At 46.3% G+C, this 18,605-nt stretch overlaps 1 protein-coding gene across 1 annotated transcript; it reads right to left on the bottom strand.

Moving 5' to 3' along the window:
• Nucleotides 1-723: 723 nt before the first annotated feature.
• Nucleotides 724-17,950, bottom strand: mn1b (meningioma 1b). Its single transcript, XM_061071607.1, has 2 exons — nucleotides 13,450-17,950; nucleotides 724-1,517 (listed from the first exon to the last, which is right to left on the bottom strand). The coding sequence occupies exons 1-2, from the start codon at nucleotides 17,030-17,032 to the stop codon at nucleotides 1,306-1,308; spliced, it is 3,795 nt and encodes a 1,264-aa protein (XP_060927590.1). The 5' UTR covers nucleotides 17,033-17,950; the 3' UTR covers nucleotides 724-1,305.
• Nucleotides 17,951-18,605: the final 655 nt, after the last annotated feature.

Genomic DNA, 18,605 nt, shown 5'->3' with positions numbered 1-18,605 from the left:
TTAAAAAAAGAAAACAAAAACAAAAAAAATCAGTTTGTAAATTGCCGTCACAGTCCTCCATCTATTGTTTCAGAAATTCAAATTCAACAGAAGCTTTATTTAAAGATTACAAGATTGCCTAACACACAGCAAATTTTCTCTTATTATACATGTGCAATACCAAAAGTTTTTTTTTTTTTTCAATTCCCTTTTAAAACGATTCCCTTGACCTCCAGCTGCAGTTCCCATTGGATGGATTGTATACGAGTGGTTGAGCTCATGAGGATGGAGAAGAGGAGAGAGGAGAGAGGAGAGAGGAGAGAGGAAGAAGAGTAGAGAAGAGAAGAGAGGAGAGGAGAAGACAGAAGAAGAGGAGAGAGGAGAGAGGAGAGCGGAGAGAGAAGAAAGAAGAAGAGTCAAGGCCAATATTAAGAACAGAGTACTAAAATAAATCTTAAATGATAAAGTTTAACATTTTCTTTTAAAAAGAGGGGAGGAAAAATTGTTGGATTACATTCATGCATAATCATCCCTCTTTCCATCTTCCTCTACGTCTTCTTCTAATGAACCAGTGGGCCTCATTAGAGAGTGTGAGAGTGTGAGAGAGTGTGTGTGTGTGTGTGTGTGTGTGTGTGTGTGTGTGTGTGTGTGTGTGTGTGTGTGTGTGTGTGTGTGTGTGTGTGTGTGTGTGTGTGTGTGTGTGTGTGTGTGTGTGTGTGTGTGTGTGTGTGTGTGTGTGTGTGTGTGTAGAGACTTACATTGACAGGGAGGATTTATACATCAGAGCTGCGACCATGGAAAGTAAAAGTCATGAGGTCACGGTGGCGTCACAAGACTCAACACTGGTATACAATCACAGCCAGCGACAACTGGACAAAATCTTTTCTTCTGGTTTTTCTTCTTCTTCCCCTTTTGACATTTCTTTATTTTTCTTCGACAAAGAAAAAACAAACAAAAAAAAAAATATCGATTTGAGGTTTTTTCCAGGATTGGGCCTTGTTGAGTGGAGCCCAAGCTGAATTGTCCAGCAGTATGTGAGCGAGCTTCCTAAAGTGTGACTGCATGTGTCAGAAAAAACATGGTATTTTTGCATGTGTGTGTGTGTGTGTGTGTTCTTGTGTGTGTCGTGTGTATGTACGTGTGTGTTTGTATGTTCATGTTTGCATCGATGAGTGTAAATGTCTTTCTCTCCCTGAACAGGCATCATCCTCATCATCATAAGCATAATCATCATCATCATCCTCTTCCTCATTGTCTTTTAATCTGTCATTCTTTTTATGTTGTCATCTTCTGTACTGCTTCCTGCTCGGTCCTTCTGCTTCCTGTTCAAGTCAGGGCCGCCACAAATGTCCCGAATCGATTGGAGATATCAGAGTGGAGCGAGCGCCAGGACGAGACGGGACCCCCCCGGCCCTTACTGTCCCCCAGCTCGTCTGTGCAGTGGACGGACAGGCACTGCATGTGGTTCCCGCCGCCGCCGCCGCCTCCGCCTCCGCCGGCGCCCGGGGCTCCAGTCTTACTCTGGGACAGCTCCGATTCTGCAAAACAAGCACAGAGAGGAGAAGGTTAATTGAGACTGTGAGAAAAACAAAAATAATAAAAACTTGAAGCAACTGTCCTCCTTTTGATACAGATGAACCACTTCAAATACAGACTTTTAATTCCCGTGTCATCTTCACATCCCACTCTAAATCTGCACTGTGAAATTTATTCAACACTATTCCACCCCCCCATCCAAGAGAAGGAGGGCTGTGAGCAAAGTTTCCTCTCCTCAGCACTCCTCCTCCTCCTCCTCCTCCTCATGCCTCACATACACACACGAACATGCACGCATTCATTCGCTCCTGGTCAGGCGTGCAAATCAGGAATGCTCCTGCATGACCTCCAGTCAGGGGTCAAAGAGCGCGGAGAGATCTGACCTTTCACCTTGCTTGACCCAATTTGCTGGCTGTAATGGCCAAAGCCACGGAATCAACCCTGTGTCACAGAGATGTGGAGCCTCATATTAAATGGTTGCACCGTGCTTCCAGAAAAATCGATATACAGGTTGATTATACGTCATATTAAAGAGTTAATGCTGACGCCCCAGATGCATTCTTCACATACGGACAAAAAAAAATCACTTTGTGCCATGTAACGAAAAATTAGTCAAGGGGAAGATTGACGAGGACAGGAAACGCTTGGCTTAACGATACGAAAGAGCGCAGCGACACGCTTTATCTGCCGAGGTACAGACACACGGGTGAGGACAAGAGGGTGGAAGTTAAGAAAAAATTGGAAGTAGTACACATTGGCACACGTTATCTGCCAGCATTTAGGTCAACACATGTTTTTCTCCTGTAAATACCAGTTATAATTTCATACCATGCATCATTAATATATAATTCTGTTTATTTCACTCCAATAATATCTTTTAAAGTTCTCAACAGTTTACTATTTATTCACGGCAGTATTAACAACTCAACAGTACCTTCATAAACCAAAATATCTGTATGAGTCTCCGTCTGTGCATCGCACATGTGTCACTTCCAGTCAGAAAAAACAGATATGTTTTCCTTATTTATAGCATTCATGAGTGTAGATGTTTGGCACACCTGATACAATTTAAAGTCCAAAAATGTCAAAAATTAAACCCAATTGGTTCCCAAATAAAATCTCTAACTAATCATTGTAGAGTTTAATGAAACCTAACGGAAACAAAGGAAGTTCCAGCAATACAATAATTGTTGGAACTACAAACATCAACAATCTCGTTCTCGCACATACAAACAAACAAATAGTCTTTTTGAGCTTAAACTAAATCCCATTAAAGATTTGTTTTATTTAAAAACTTTGTGACTATGTCCCACCACAGACAAAAGAAAGAGCAGGAGGAGTCGAAGCCCTGCAGGTCGGGTTCGGTATGACACCGGTGCTGCACCGTGTGGTAGTGCCGGTGCCTCCGAGCGAGCCCAGAGCAGAGAGAGGAAACGTGTGAAGATGTTACGGATCCCTCACTAAAACCGTCCCGATTCTTCTCCCATCTCCTCAGCACACAGAGCAGATCACCGCCTTGCTCCGTGTGGACGGTGGAAACAGAATCAGCGTGCGGCACAAAGACACCGAGCTCGGAGGCGCGGGGACGACTCGGCGTCTGAGTGTGGAGACAGGAGGAAAACAGCTCTGACACGCCGAGTTACGTGTGTCAGGGGGGGGGAGGAGGCTGTGATCGACAGTCCGGGCGCCGAGGCTGCAGATCACAACACTCCAGTCACTCTGCTGCTCACCTACCAGACACCAACCCCCCCACACAAACCCCCTTTTTTTGGAGCTCAGCTTAAACTGTTTTTTATTTTTTTTGCTTTGCTTAACATTTCCACACACCCTCATCCCTTGCTCCCTCTCAGATTTTTACAAGCCCTGAGGCAGCAGTGACACGGCGTTAACAAAACACAGCCAGGGAGGAGAAGGCCGACAGCCCGGGCCAGGCCAGACCAGGCCAGACCAGACCAGACCAGCCCAGACCAGACCAGGCCAGACCAGACCAGCCCAGACCAGACCAGCCCAGACCAGACCAGACCAGGCCAGACCAGACCAGACCAGCCCAGACCAGACCAGGCCGAGCCGAGCAGCTAGAGGACGACCGGAGGAAGCCAGCAGAGTCAGACATGCAGGCAGTGAGGCACGCTCGCCCCCCAGCCTGTCTGGCCTGCGACCACTGGAATGGAAAAGTGAGGGAGGGGGGCGGGGGGTTTGGTAAAAGGTCAGGCCCCCTTCTCACTGGAGACGTGGTGTAAGGGGGGGGGCTGAGGGGTGTGTGGTGGGGGTGAAGGAGAAAATGAGGATTTGCAGCAGTGGCAGCGGTGGTGGTGGCGAGGAGCTCTAACATTTGCCAGAGGGTCCAGTCACACACCTCAGCATGGCGGATCCCCACCCCCCTGCCAGGATCGCCCCCCCCCCCCCCCCCCCTATCCCCCCCGAAACCCCCCACTCCCACTCCCTCTCTCTCTTCCCAGCGCTCTCGCCCTCGAGCGCCCGCCGGCAGCTCATGCTAGCTGCAGCACAGCAGGGTCCGCACCCGGCCTGAATAGGCAGCCAAGCGTTCCCCCGGCTCACTGCTGACACACACAGCAAACTGACAACACGCACGGCCCAAAAAAAAAAACACACACAACACGCCGCCGCCACCGCCTGCCGCTGTACGGCCACATCAGCCCTCAGCTGCTGCTCCACACGAGCACGCACGCCCACATGCATATGGACACGGACGCAGAAACAAACACACACCCGGTCCCAGCTGGAGTCATCACTCAGTTTCAATGCAAGGACCAGAGAGGGAAAAAGAATCTGCACATCACAGCTCTAAGTACCAACACGCTGATTCTCTTTTCTGCCGCTCACACTCACAAATGTATCACCTGCATAAACCCAGTGTTCACCTTTGAAGCTCAAACTCATATTTGAATTTTTTTCTTTTTTTTTTTATAAATAATGTCTATTTATTATGTTTTCAGTTGCATTTTTTTTTTTTAACTCACATTGAAAATTGAAATATAAGTGTAAGACCTGCAGTCAACACAATTCACATTTGTTACGTTGCACTTTTTCCATTAACAGTGCCTGCAAAAATCCACTACTCTAAAAATAAGCCCAACACTTGACCACCACAGGATTAAAATATCACCCACTATTACAGGGGTAGCCAAAGGGGGGGATTCAGGGAATGGAATTTTTATGGAAAAAAAAAAAAAAAATGGAGACACTACAGTTAAATTGTAAGCATTATCCATGGCGGCGCATTCGTTCACAAGTGGAAACGGAGGTGTGAAATTCTGCATCACACAAGTCTAAATCCCAAATCACCGTGACATTTTACAAACAGGGAAATCTCTCCCTTTTTTCTCCCCAATAAGATCTGTCTTGTTATGGCTGTTCATTGACTAACGTAGGATTCATATCCACGGTAATATCTCAATAATAGCCTATTCGTCTGAGGGGAACAAGTGCTGAGCATCAACAAGCGAGGGGAGAAAACACCTAATAAAAAAGGAACAGCAGCAGCAGCACCGGAGCACGGATACACCTAAACATCCTTAACCACATTACAGCCAGAGCAGATTACCACAGTGATGTGTTAAGTAAATACTGCATTTAATGTGATGCACTTATATATCGCTGTATCTCTCGCCCCCAGTGCTGTACTTTGTTATTTAGTGTCTGGGGTGACGATTTCACACACAAACACCCGCATACACACACACACACACACACACACACACACACACACAGACACACACACACACAGCAGCAGGGTTTGGGAGCTGTCTCACACAGACACAGCCAGAGACGATTTACAGAGATGAGTAGAGCTCGGGATGCCGTGCAGGCAGGGAGCACGGCGCTCAGCACAGCTCCGGTTGACTGCTTGACACCGACGTGTGTGGGAGCTGACGGCCTGACACGGGTTTACATGTCACAACACACACACACACACACACACACACACACACACACACACACACACACACACACACCCAACACACTGGAAGCAGCGGCGGAAGGTAAACAATGGACGCTCGCACACTGCTTTTACTATCATATTTGTAATCCCTGCAATTATTTTCTCTCAATTAATCCTAAAAAGAAGAAAAAAACGTAGTTCGTCAGAGTTGAAATTAAAAATGTTGCGTGCTGACACAGATCTAAATGGTGGAATGAGCTCCCCATCGACATCCGGACATCAGAAAGTTGACACATCTTCCGGCGCAAACTAAAAACATACCTCTTCCGACTATACCTTGAATAAAAAATTTAAAAAAATAAAAAAATACTAACAATTTTTGAAAACTAACAATTTAGTAGCACTTAAAGGGCACTTACTTATAAAATGTTGTAGTTTTGCTTTATTTTTGAAGAATTCGTACTTTCTTGATTCTTGTTGTTCTTGGTTTGTACCCTCGGCGTTGAATGCACTTATTGTAAGTCGCTTTGGATAAAAGCGTCAGCTAAATAAAATGCAATGTAATGTAATGTAATATTGTGAGTCATACATTTGTTTCTTCAATGGCGGAGGAAGATTATTAAAGAGCGAGCCAGAAGGTTTGAATCTACGAGGCGTTGTTCTGCCCCAAGTTCCTCGGAGCCGTCACACTGATTTCCCAGGCCCCACAATCCCATGCGGCAGGCCTCTTGCCCTTTCTATCCCGAGCTCTATACTTCCATGACGACACTTCACCTTTGACCTTGTGCTCCCCGGAGGGCCGTGACCCCCATCCTCTCTGAACACAAACCAGCCCAATCAGAAGGCTCTGCTCGCTGACAAAAACACCCAAAGGCCTGCGCTCCGGTGACAGTGTGTGTCATCAGGTCAGATTCCTTTAGCATAACAACTAGCACCACCACGGCCTTGTGTGAGGACTCGGGCTTTGTCAGCAAAAAAAAAAAAAACGCCCGTCACAAATCACAGAGGAAAAGTCTGATTTAAAGAAATAAATAAATAAAAAAACGCCTCGAGAGGAGGGTCTGATTTTAACCAGCAGGGATGCAGAGCCGGAGAAAATGTTTGCTGTCTGGCTGAAACATAAGACGTGGAGGTCCCCCCCCCCCCCCAATGATGTCTCCCCTCCGTGTCAGCAGTGACGGGACGTGCAGGTCGGTGCCAAAACAATGATAGGAGGTAATTAAGACCCCCACGAAAATCAAATAACATCCTTCAGCTCCATGTGTGTGTGTGTGTTCAGGAGAAGACTTCATAAAGTGCATTGGGACTAACAGGGGTATTAGCCATGTGTCTCATGCCCCAGGGTGAGCGGGGGGGGCATGTAAGGCTCCCCTGCTAACCCCCCTCCCCCAAAAAACCCACCCATGTGCCTTATAGTGCGACCTTTCCCTCAGTGCAGAGGAGCCGATCTGTGGAGAAAGAGAAGAAGAAGAAACTTGCTCAGGCAGGCGTCGCCCCCAGCGTTCGGTACCTTTGCCTCCAACACACACACACACACACGTGAAAACACACACACACACACAAGTGAAAACACACACCCCTCTGGCCACGAGAAGTGCTTAGGAAACCAGACACAAATCAGAACATGGGAAGTGATTTAATGCCTCCTTCATAACTCACAACCATGTCCAGGCCCTGTCCAGCATGTCATCCAAGTCAGTGACATATTGATCTACTACGCCGTCTCTATTTGGTTTCAGCACAGCGCTGCACACATCGTGTTTCCACCGATTCGGGAAAAGGTCAAGCGCACAGGAAAACTGTGGCAATTTTCAGATCAGGAGCGACACTTTATGTTCTGAATAAAATGATTGTGTAATTATGGATTCAACTACAAAATATCAAACAAGGCGCAAATAGATCGTTTTACACCGTGTGATTAAATGCATAACATTTACACCTGATACTGTTGGATGAGTTATTAAGAAAGGACATATTTTAAAAAGTTATAGGCAGGTTATATATAAATAAATATGTTTATATCTTCTACATAGAGACGAGAATGAACAATAGTCATGGAGCATGGAAGTGATGGAAAAAACAGTTTTGAAATATATCATTTTCTCTTCCATAAATGAAAATGGTAGCTATTACCCAGCCACTCGTCTCATGTGGGAAACTACAGATGTTCTCTGAAGAGAGAAAAAAAACCCTTCTCTCTATCTCTGTTACTTTCTCTTTCACTCAATCAGTCTCTACTTCTGTCTCCCGGGAGAAACAGCTCCAGTGTCATAACTCATTTGTCAGTTCCTCCATACAAATTAAAGGCGTCTGACGACTACCTGTATGGCAAATAACATAACCGCTGATGGCAGCGTGACAACATCTGCACCTCCGAAAACCTGAAAACCTGATAACACACCCCCACACACACACACACACCTTTTTAAATAGTGCACTTGCATCACTGGCAACATAGGAGCCCAGTAGCACCTTTCAGGAGCTGTGTTTCCAACTGATACCTTTATTTTTTCTTCCTTTGACCGGTTTGGCCGGCTCCGGCAGACGCTCAACATGACAGTGGACATTTAGAGGCATGTCACATACGTCCACAATGGAAGGTTTGGAAATCCGCATTCTGTGCATCTCGCAGCTAAATTCAGCTTTGCATACGCTGCTGCATCCAAGCAGAATGTTTACCACATGCTGAGACAAGTTTTATTCTATTCCAACACCCTTCCCCAGGGAAAACAAAACACCGGATGAGCTGCTATTCTGAAGAGTCGAGGATCCAGCAAAGCAAAAGGCCTGACACCTTTGTTCGTCTTCCTCTCTCTTCATCAGTCACAAGCACGCTCCTTTAAAAGGCGTCTTTGAATGTCAGCAGTGCTCAATGTCTTGCAAAATCCCAGAAACATAGGGCACACATGCACACCCACACGCACACAGACACAGCAGCACATAAACAAACAGGATTGCAAACACGCTCGCAAACACATGTCTTCAAATTCAAGACACTTTAGATGCATGATAGGCATTTTTCAGTCCTGCACTATTCACAAGTCGAGTAAATGCTCTTAAATATTTTTCAACACATTAGATTTAAGTGAGCGTGTTCCACCAAGCGAGACACCTGAGATCTGCCGGCTGAAGCCCGGGAGCCTGACACCGAGTCTAAATAAATCAAACTTTATGTCTACAGCTGACAAATCCACACTATCAAGTTGCAGTGTCTACAAACCTGCCCTTCGTCACGCGCTCACGTGCACGCCATGGCGCACGGACGCACGCAATCACAAACATACAGCAAGGAGGACAAAATTCAACGTGATAACAGTAAATCGAGCGTCGTTTTCTTTGTCCATGTTTAGACAGGATGGTGTTGAGGAGGACAAGAGTTTCTCAGGTGCTGCTTTGTCGCGACAGGACTGTGTTGCTGAAATCAGCACTTACACACACAGGCCGTTCTTTGTAGCCCTGGTGAACCCGTCAATAACCAAGTCAACTTACAGGAGTAACCGGAGGATGAATTATGACTTTTGGAAACAATATAACAGAGGCTAATTGCTACGATTATCATAATGATTATCATTACCGCAGCACGGGGATGTGCGAGAGGCTGGTGGATGCGTGATGTTGAAAATGTCGATATGAAACACCTTGTAATGACAGGTAAAGAACACAGACGGCCCCGAGCTGTTTTTTTTCCACATTCAAGCACGTGTCAATCACTTTCTTCTTTTTTTGTGTGTGTGTGTGTGCGTGAAAGGAAATAGAAATTACTGGTGTGATTTGTGGGATTGTTGTCACACTGAAATGTCAAAGCCAGGTAGTCTCACAGGACTGCTCACCGCGGTGGAATATCAATACGGTTCTTTCTGTGGATTTAAACGCTTTCTAGTGGCTGCGATAAGACGCAAGTTCCCTCCTTTCAAACCTGTCAAAGTCCCAGCGACGGAGATTTGATCATTATTAGAGCTGCTTAAGGCCTGATTACTGAGAGTGAGGAGTGAAACTATTCCACAGGGTCAACTGTGAAGCGCTTGATAAAAAATAAGTCACTCACAAGGAGCGAAAAAGTAAAAATAAAAATAACCGAATCACTTCCTATGCCTGCTGGTTGCCTGTTATCAAGGCTATGCACAAGTTTCCAAATGAACGGTCGACTTCTGGCTGAGATATACACGAGTGAAGGGAAGAGGAAGAGCGTAAGAGAATTTTTTTTTTTTTTCTTTAAAAAGGGGAAATAATATTAACTGACAACGTACAGGCAAAGTTGCTTGTGTGCACCTCAACTTCTTAGGGGCAGAAGATGCCGCGTGGCTCTGGAGAATCTGCCGGCTGTGAGATTGGTAAGAGGCAGGTATGAGGGAAAGTGAAAGTACGTGATGTCACAGAGAGAGGAGGCCACAGAGAGAGGAGGCCACGGAGAGAGGAGGCCAGAGAGAGAGGAGGCCAGAGAGAGAGGAGGCCACAGAGAGAGGAGGCCACAGAGAGCCACGGCTGCAGCTCCCATCACTTTACAACAGGGACCGCAGAGAGGACGAGCCGGGCGGACGCACGCCTGCACTCTGAGGGAAATAAGCGCATGATTCACTTTTATTGGCTCCTCGTCTGCACATTAAAACATTCAGAGCAAGTTAGTTAAAAATATATAAGGTTGAATTTCTGCGCTGGGTCTTATTCGTACCGTAGCGAAGACCGATGGCTCCGAAAAACCAGGACCATCTGGTTTCACTGAGCGATGGACACTTTCACCTCATATGACAAGACTGACCCTTGACCCCTTCATAAGCTCAGGAACTGAGGAAACTCCTGAGCGTCACCAAAGTTCATCTGTTTCACTTCCCCAGCAGATAAACTTAACTTCATAAAGTACAAACACTATCTGTAAAAGACAACAAATACTCGGCGTGTGTTAACTCTCAACAGAATCACATCATCTCAGCTGAATGTCTGACAACAACATTTTATTTGCCTGTAAATAGTAAAAGTTGTGTTTATAATTATAATAAATTAAAATGCCTTTTCTACTTGTACATTTTCATTATTCATTGTGCGTCTGAAATAAGGTAGTTGTGTGTATTAATTGCTGAGCGTAAATATTGAACGTAATAACTTCTGAGTGCCCATTGTTTAATAACGACGCAACTAAGTGAGAGAAAAACAAGGCTCGTGTGTGTATATATATCAACACATATTTTATCTGCCTATATTTAAGACGTATTTATGGTTCAGATAATTTCAGGCGATGTCCTCCTGTGGTTATAATTAGAATGTTAAATTCAACTTGTAAGTGGGAAGAAATAATTTGCGCTGCTGTTGGAATTACACCCATTAATTTCAACCTGATGAAAATCATCTTTTTCTTGACCACATTATATTTGAATCTATTGGACTTGAATGAATTTGCTTAATACATTTCAAACTAGCGTCACTGATATTATCCATTAGATTTTTGTTCAGGAGGACTGAACACTAGAGTAAGGGGGATCTTTTTTGCAGTGTGAAAGCCAGTGGGATGCTGGAACTACACTGTGGGCTATGACTTTTCTTAAATTATTATGTTATTTTGCTCCCTTCTGTGTAGCCTAAGCATTAGATTCAATCTCAAAATCCCCCTCCCCTCCCAAATACACCTCCACCCTTTTTTCATCTTTGCTGTCTGAAGCACTCAAATGAGAAACTGTCAGGAGCCGTGATTTGTGCTAACTAGCTATCGATCGCTCCAGAGCTGCAAGCCTCCTGTCCATGTAGGGAGGGCTGAGAGGGAGCAGAGGAGACATGGAGAGGGAGAGAGAAGGAGGGAGGAGAGGAGGTGAAAGGAGAGCAGAAAAGACAGAATTCTGCTTTTAAATACTTACTGTTTTTGTGAATTTGTACTGTCAAATGTGCTATCAGCCCCCAGAGATAGTGAGACAGTGAAAGCAACAGGGCGAGTGTGGCTGACTGCTTATCAGTGTTGGGTTTCCTCCTCAAAAGAAGACTCATTAATCATGATCAGAAGTAATGATGTTACATATCACTCCCTGGCATCACTCTTTTTTTTTCTTTTTCAGCAATCCCCTGTGCTCTGTCTTTTATAATATTTTATTCTATATGAAAAAACATATCTCAGTTCCCTTTTTTGTTAATGACAACGGAAGGAATGACGGAAATAAAAAAGCCACAATGTTCAATGACCTTGTCATTTGTCTGTTAAATTAGCCGAGAGGACCAGAGGGGACAAGTCATGAGGAAAACAAATAGCTGCATGAAGGAGAATCTAGTTTTGATCATTCTGTTTTAAATTAATATCTTCACTGATTCTTATTTTCTATTCATTCATAGTCAGGATGAAACCTGAGATGAGCTGAAACGGTCGTTTACACACAGCTTGGTGTTCCAGCCTCAGTGTGACTCTGTGTCTGTCTCTTAGAAACAATGCGCCCGAGTCCAGACTCGGCGGTGCGCGCCCCCGCGCCTCTCTGCACCCGCACTAATCAGAACAAAGAGGCGCTCCAGACGCGCAAGGAGCTTTCCACAAATTATATATATAAAGATATATAAACATTCAGATATATCTATACAATATATATGCATCTTTACTTTCACAGTGGGTTTAGTTTAAAATAATTTAAAAATAGCCAACGTTAAAATATGACAAAACAAGAAACGCAAGAGGGAAATAAAAACACATAAATCAATATATCAATTACTATATAAATAAATAAAACCAGAAGACATATTCTGCTACATACAGCTACAAGGCTATCATACTTTTGTAACGTAAAATAATGCATTCAATTTGATATTACAAGTAAGGCATAAATTGTAATATTAATAAAATAAAATATAACCAAATAATGTAGTCAAAATAATATTAATGAAACATTACAATCATTTATTGTTTTATTTGTATTAATAATAATTATTATTATTATTATTATTATTAAGACAAGACTCTAATCTGCAGCTGAACAACGTAACACTCAAATGAGTTGTATTTTGATTTAGAGTCACCATTAAAAACATTCAAATTAATCTACACCATAAATGTGCAGATTAAAGTTATAATAATAAAATCTGTTTCTAATAGAAAAATGTTTGTTTTTTAAATTTTAGTTAAGAAACCCTGACCTGTAAGAAACTCCCAGTTTACTCTGAGTTTGATAATAGTATTAATAAATAATTTCAAAAGTGGCAAAAGTGATGAAATAAATAACAGTAAGTGTAGCAATAAGCAAATACTTAATTATTATTATTATAACTAATATTATTTAGTATGGAGGGTTTTCTAAATGGATATTAAAAGTCAAAGTTAAAGGCTGTATTAATGCCACGGTGAAATTTTTATCCTGCCAATCTAAAGCTCAGTCCACTCGCAGCAGCTCGGTACGATCCCATGATAATAACAAAAACAAACACGTAACAAGCCGAAGGAAACCCCGCTGCGCAAACGCATATCCTCAAAAAGCTATTAATCTTCTCAATGTAGTTGTTCACCCTGAAAACCGAGATAAAGAACCGCAGGAAATGTTTACTTTTCTCCAGCAGGTCTTTGTACTGTGTCTCTACGACAAAGAAACCTAAAAGAAATACACTGTAGAGGCAGTGCAGGCTTTACTGCGTTCGCTCACTATTTAAAACTGTTCTGATCATCACTTTACTTCACTAACAGCGCAACAGAGCAAGAACGAACAACAAAAGAATGAATAAAATAGGTTTAAATCTTTTTTTCCCCCTTTTTAAAGACTTAAATGCCTCTCATCATCATTAAATTAATTATCATCCTATAGGTAAACCCCCTTAAATTCAAATAGCCCAGTTAAGAGAGACGGCTTCTCTGCAACGCACAATATGCACAAGGTTCTCTATCATCAGCTCTTTGTACCTGTGTGGTGTGTCCATGCATTTCAGGTTAAGTAAAAAGCTTTTTTTTAAAGATTTATAACACAAACATTTTAAAAGGCAGAATGGATCAGTTAATGAAGCCTGAGCTGCATGTGTGAGAGTGTGAGAGACAGAGATAAAGCAAAAGTCATATAAGATTATGAAAACTCTTCAATTACCTTCTTTACTGTTGTTTTGGCTCTTGTTTTTTTCCCAGGGTCCCATGGCCTTGTCATCCTCTGACCCGTCCATCATGGCCTTGTCGCTGGGCACGTACCAGGTGGCGTGCTGCTCTGCCATGAGGGTGTCAAGGTCAATAGTGCCTATTGAGCCCTTCCCAGCGTCCGGGCTGCAGCTCACCAGCTCATTGTCTCCATTCTGCGAGGGACAGTCACCATTCTTTTTGCCATTTTTAACGGCTACAGGCTGGTCCTCAGAGATACTGAATTGCTGTCGCTGGAGCTGGATCTGGGCCTGCAGAATCTCCAGGGGATGGATTTCTTCTTGGCCAGAGGTGCTGGATGGGGTGCGTACCTGCTCCACCCCAGGAGTGCCCGGGTGGCTCGGCCCACCGGCCCCTGTGCCCCCACCAGCATTCAGTCCATAGCTGTCTGGAGTCGAGGTAGTATGATTGTTAATGCCCATGCTCAGGGCCTTCTGTCCATTTATCAACCCGTGGTCACTCCTCTGCATTTTGGGTGAGCCGGTCATCACAGGGCTGCGATTGGGCTTGGTGACCGGGGCCCCTCCGGCATCTGAGCTGGAGGACACCTCGTCCTCGTTGCCATAGTGGGTGCTGACATCGTCAGGAAAGTCCACTCGTGGTGAGCTACTGTCAGACTTGGCCACACTTTGAATGCCGCTGTCCAAAGAAGACATCAGGTCGGCCTGGTCCCCCAACATTAGGTCTCCTCCTTTCCCCCATGAGGGTGACTGGAGGTGTTTTTCATGGGGCGTGCCCCCACCCCTCTCCCCAACGCCAGCTGAGGGGGTCTGCTGGCCTGGACTTACAACAGGGTTACCATTGTCAGAGGAAAAAAAAATTCCAGGGCTCACATGTCCACTGTCTCTTTTTCTCCTCCCTCTCCCTCTCCCATTCCCTGTTGTTGCCTTCCCCTCACTGCACGGGGTAGCGTCCATGTTGTAAGTTGGGGAGAGGGCGCTGGCTTCCCCCTGCACCGGCTGGCTTTGACTTGCAGGCTTAGAGTTGCTATTCCCGGTGCCAGGCATCTGGCTGTTCTGGGAAGTGCTGCTCTGAAAATATTCAGGACCAGCACTGCCAGTCCCATTAGATGTGCTGCTATTAATGTCCTGCTCTGTCTGACTCAGTTTTCGTTTGCCCTCATTTTGGTTCTTCTTGTTGAATGTTACGTTAAGATTGGGGGCCCCTAGGCTGGCGATCATGTTCTGGCAGGCCGTGGAAAGGGCCGCCAGGCAGCTCTGCCCGAAAACACTGTCTTTAGCACTGGTTTTGCTGAAGTTCCCAAGGGACAGGGCCCCAAGCTTACTAACAGACGACCGCTGGCCTGGGGGGAACTCAGACTGAGGAGGGTAGCTCCCTGGTGAGGTGCTCACCCCCTGGGGAGCGCTGTGGGCTGACCCCTGACGGTTGGCCCCCCCATAGGGAAACGTTGGCTGTGCTCCCATTGGAGGTGCAGGGAAGTCAGCAGGCCGCCTCTCTGACGGTGCATTCGGATGCCCTGCTCCTGCTCCAGGAGACTGCATTTGTGAAAGGTTCCCCATGTTACCGCTGAACTGTGGGTGCATGCCTGGGGAATGGAGAGCCTGTACATGCCCATCTCCTGGTATCCTCATGGGCTCCTGCATGCCCATGCCTGGCCGAAACATCATCCCGGCCCCATTCTGCTGCAGACCCATGTCATGCGGTCCTGATTCATTTCCTGCTCCACCCATACGCCGTGACATCATCTCCCCAGGTGGGTGGGACCCTTGGAACCAGGAGTTCTCCTGAGGGACATGAGGATTTTGTCCATCAATGTTGGGCATCCTGCCACCAGCCTCTCTGTCGAAGTTGGGCTGAGGCATGCCCCCCACTGGGCCTCCGTGAGCCATCGGGCCAGGAGGCACTTCACCGTGGTGGCCGAGCTGCTGCAGACTGGGCTGCCTCATCCTCTGCTGCTGGTTGCGAGAGGCCATCTGTTTGATCATCATGGCTGCGTTCTGGCGCTGCTGCAGAGACTGCTGCTCAGGCCCAGGATGCTGCAGGGGACCTGGCGGGAAGCCTTCACTCACAGGTGGGGTGAACTCTCCAGGCAGGCCGGGGTATGCAGAGGGAGAGAGGTGGTTATCCATACCACCACACCAGCCTTCACCCCCATGTGCATTCGGAAAGTCAAATCTTGGCCTCTTCGCCATGTTCATATAAGGAGAGTCAAAGTGTTGAAGCCTCTGATTCGGGGGCTGTTGGGAGGGAGGAGGAGCTGGCTGTTGCATATTAAACATGGGGTCCCCATAGGGGTGCAGACCCCTATTTTCCAGTCTGTGAATGGGATATTCAAACTGGTTGTGTTGGCCAGGAATCATGACCCCTCCATCCAGAATGTTAGGGTTAGTGGAGCCGGGCTCAGCCTGAGGGGGTCGGGGGAGGCCAGGGGGGCATGAGTTCTGTCTGGCTATCAAGCTAGCCTGTTGTTGCTGTTGCATGAGAGGATGTCTTGTATTGACCCCCGGCTCCATTCCCACGGGCACCTTCCGGCCATTTCCAAAGCGCTCAAAAAACACTCCATGCTGAGGCTGCTGGGGTTGTGGCGGTGGCTGATGTCCCTTAGAGATGGCCTGCATACCTGGTGTCCGTGGCATGCCAGGGTTCCCTGGGAAATTTCCGCCAGGAACAGGCCTTCCTGGGCCAAAATGGGGTAACTGAGATTCTGATTCTGATGGGGAAAATACAGGTACATCAAAATGTCCAGATGGGGGCTCACTAGGGAAGTTATACTCTAATCCCTCCACAGCTCCCTGGTTTGGCATCCGCCGAGACTCCAGGCCATGAGACTCAGAGGAGGAGGACGAAGAGGAGGGGAGACCATGGAAGGAGGCTGCTCTGTTAGGGGACTGATCGAGGGGTAGACAGGGAGCAGGGACAGCATGGCTGCCGCTGGGAGGCCCGTGATGTTGGAAGTCAGGCATATTACCAGGCCTCTGCTGCTGCTGCTGCTGCTGCTGCTGCTGCTGCTGCTGCTGCTGCTGCTGCTGCTGCTGCTGCTGGGGAAAGCCATCCCCTGCCTGTCCCTCAGCGAGAGGATCAAATCCTTCTCCAAAGCCCTGCTGTGGTCCCATGCCATTGTTGTTGAAGCCCATTAACCTGCCACCGTGCAGGCATGATGACCCTGGCTCTGGGCCTCCAAAATTCCCACTGAAATGTGGGTGATGTTGGTGGGGGTGAGGTTGATGGCCGTGAGGATGTCCTTGATGAGGTTGCTGGTTGTTAAAAAATCCATGCATGGGTCCTTGCTGCTGCTGCTGCTGCTGCTGCTGAAGTCCGCCGCCTGCATGCATGTCCGAGTGGCCCCTCGGGTGGAAGCCGCCGTACTGCTCTCCGTTCATGTTCATATTGAGCCCCAGCATCTGCGGCTCGCTCAGAGGGCCCATGCCGGGTTCCACTGGTCCCGGGGGGCCGCCAGCGTGAAAACCGGGGCTTTTATAGTGGGATCCCATGTTCAGTCTCTGTGGGTTAATGTGTCTCTCTGACTGGCCAGGGTTTCTGCTATTAATCTGAGAACTGAACTGCTCCAGCCCAAACATACTCCCTTGCAATCAATCCCACATGACGGCCAGTTTTTCCGTCTGTCCTCAAAAAAGAAAAACGGAAGAAAAAAACATATACAAGAAACTATTAAAATGTTTGTTTAACACTGGTGAATAAACAGCTTTGCCCGCTTTAAAATTTGAAACTCACCGGATAAGTTCTCATTGTTGTGGATCAATTGTTTTTGTTTTTCCAACTTCTCCAAGTACGCGTCGGGGAGAGACGGGACAGACTGTGTCCAAAATACGCACGTAAAGTGTGTCTCTGTCCTCGTGTTTAATCGTGCACTTGACTGCTTCTCTTTTTCTCTTTGCTCAAACAGACAAATGTAAAAACAATTTTACTTAACTTTCATGCACGGGTGACTTATAATATTCCAAAGTTTTTCGGTGCGTATTTCTCCGGAGCGAACATGGCACTATCAAACTAAAAAAAAAAAAGGAGAGCGCCGGAGAAACTGGAGCGATAGAAGTGGGAATATGAAAATGTCTGACAGCTAATTCATTATTCCAGTCCAAAGTCAAATGTCCCAGAGCGACTTTTTTTATAAGGTCCCATAGTGGAAACAAGGGGGAAAAGTCCAGTCGCAGCCGTGGATAGCAAAACTACGGGGGGAATCTATCTTGGAATAAATACTGGCTGTGGGTCTCCTTCCAAATAAAAATCTCATCAACCGCTGAGCAGGCGTGAAACCAAAAAAAGTCCAATGTGACGGAAAAAGTCCTCGGCTCTTCTCCTCCTCTCCCGGTACCGGAGAACCGGAGCGGAGCGGATCGCACTACCCGCACTCCACAGCCACGGATCGGCCTGACAGCATCCCGAGCATCCTCCTCCTGGCGGCGTGCGTGTCTCTCCGTTCACCGACTGCGGTCTGGTGCCTAGCGAGCGATCCACACACACTCTCTCTCTCTCTCTCTCTCCCTCTCTCTCTCTCCCCCTCTCTCTCTCTCTGCTCTGCCGCTCTGTGTGAGACCGACGCGTCCGGAGGAGCCTGCAACAAGTTTTGCATTTCTGCAGCCACTTCCATCCGAGAGTGGCTCAGCCAATCAGAGCGAGCGGAGGGAGCTTCGAGGGGCGGGACTAAGCGCCTTTAAGGTGGTCCGCGGAGTGAATGAGACCAGATTGTGTCTGTAAATCCGATGTTTTTTAAAGGCAGATTTCACTTTCGACGTAATGTTTTGACCTTAACACACAGATGTTTTTGTTTAACAGTAAAAAAACATCATCAAATGTATTTAATTTATTAATTCTAAGCCAATGCAGGAAGCTTTCTTTGTTATCAACTCTAAGATCCTCCACTAAAATAAACAGGGCTTCAAGTGAAATTCTGCACAATCCGGTCAGAGCAGCTCTGGACCTCTTCACCTAACAAACTCTGTTTCCACGATCGGGGATCAGCCACAGTTGGAGCTGTATCATCATTGCATCATATTTACAACAACATAACAACAGCCAAACCAATAAAAAGCTGTAATTCTGTAATTGAACGTGCAGCTGGTTGTTTATTGTGTGTTTACCTGACACACGGTGGTTCCAGGTGAGTCTGTATCACTCTGTATCTATGTACAC

Source organism: Limanda limanda, chromosome 5, assembly GCF_963576545.1.
Source record: "Limanda limanda chromosome 5, fLimLim1.1, whole genome shotgun sequence".
Taxonomy (NCBI): Eukaryota; Metazoa; Chordata; class Actinopteri; order Pleuronectiformes; family Pleuronectidae; genus Limanda; species Limanda limanda.
This window is presented reverse-complemented; position numbering and strand designations above follow the sequence as displayed.

Excerpts from the sequence above, each read along its gene's own strand:
- mn1b (XM_061071607.1), bottom strand. The coding sequence starts at position 17,032 with ATGTTTGGGCTGGAGCAGTTCAGTTCTCAGATTAATAGCAGAAACCCT. Across the intron at positions 1,518-13,449 it reads CCAAAACAACAGTAAAGAAG|AATCGGAGCTGTCCCAGAGT; the intron begins GTAATTGAAGAG and ends CTTGTTTTGCAG.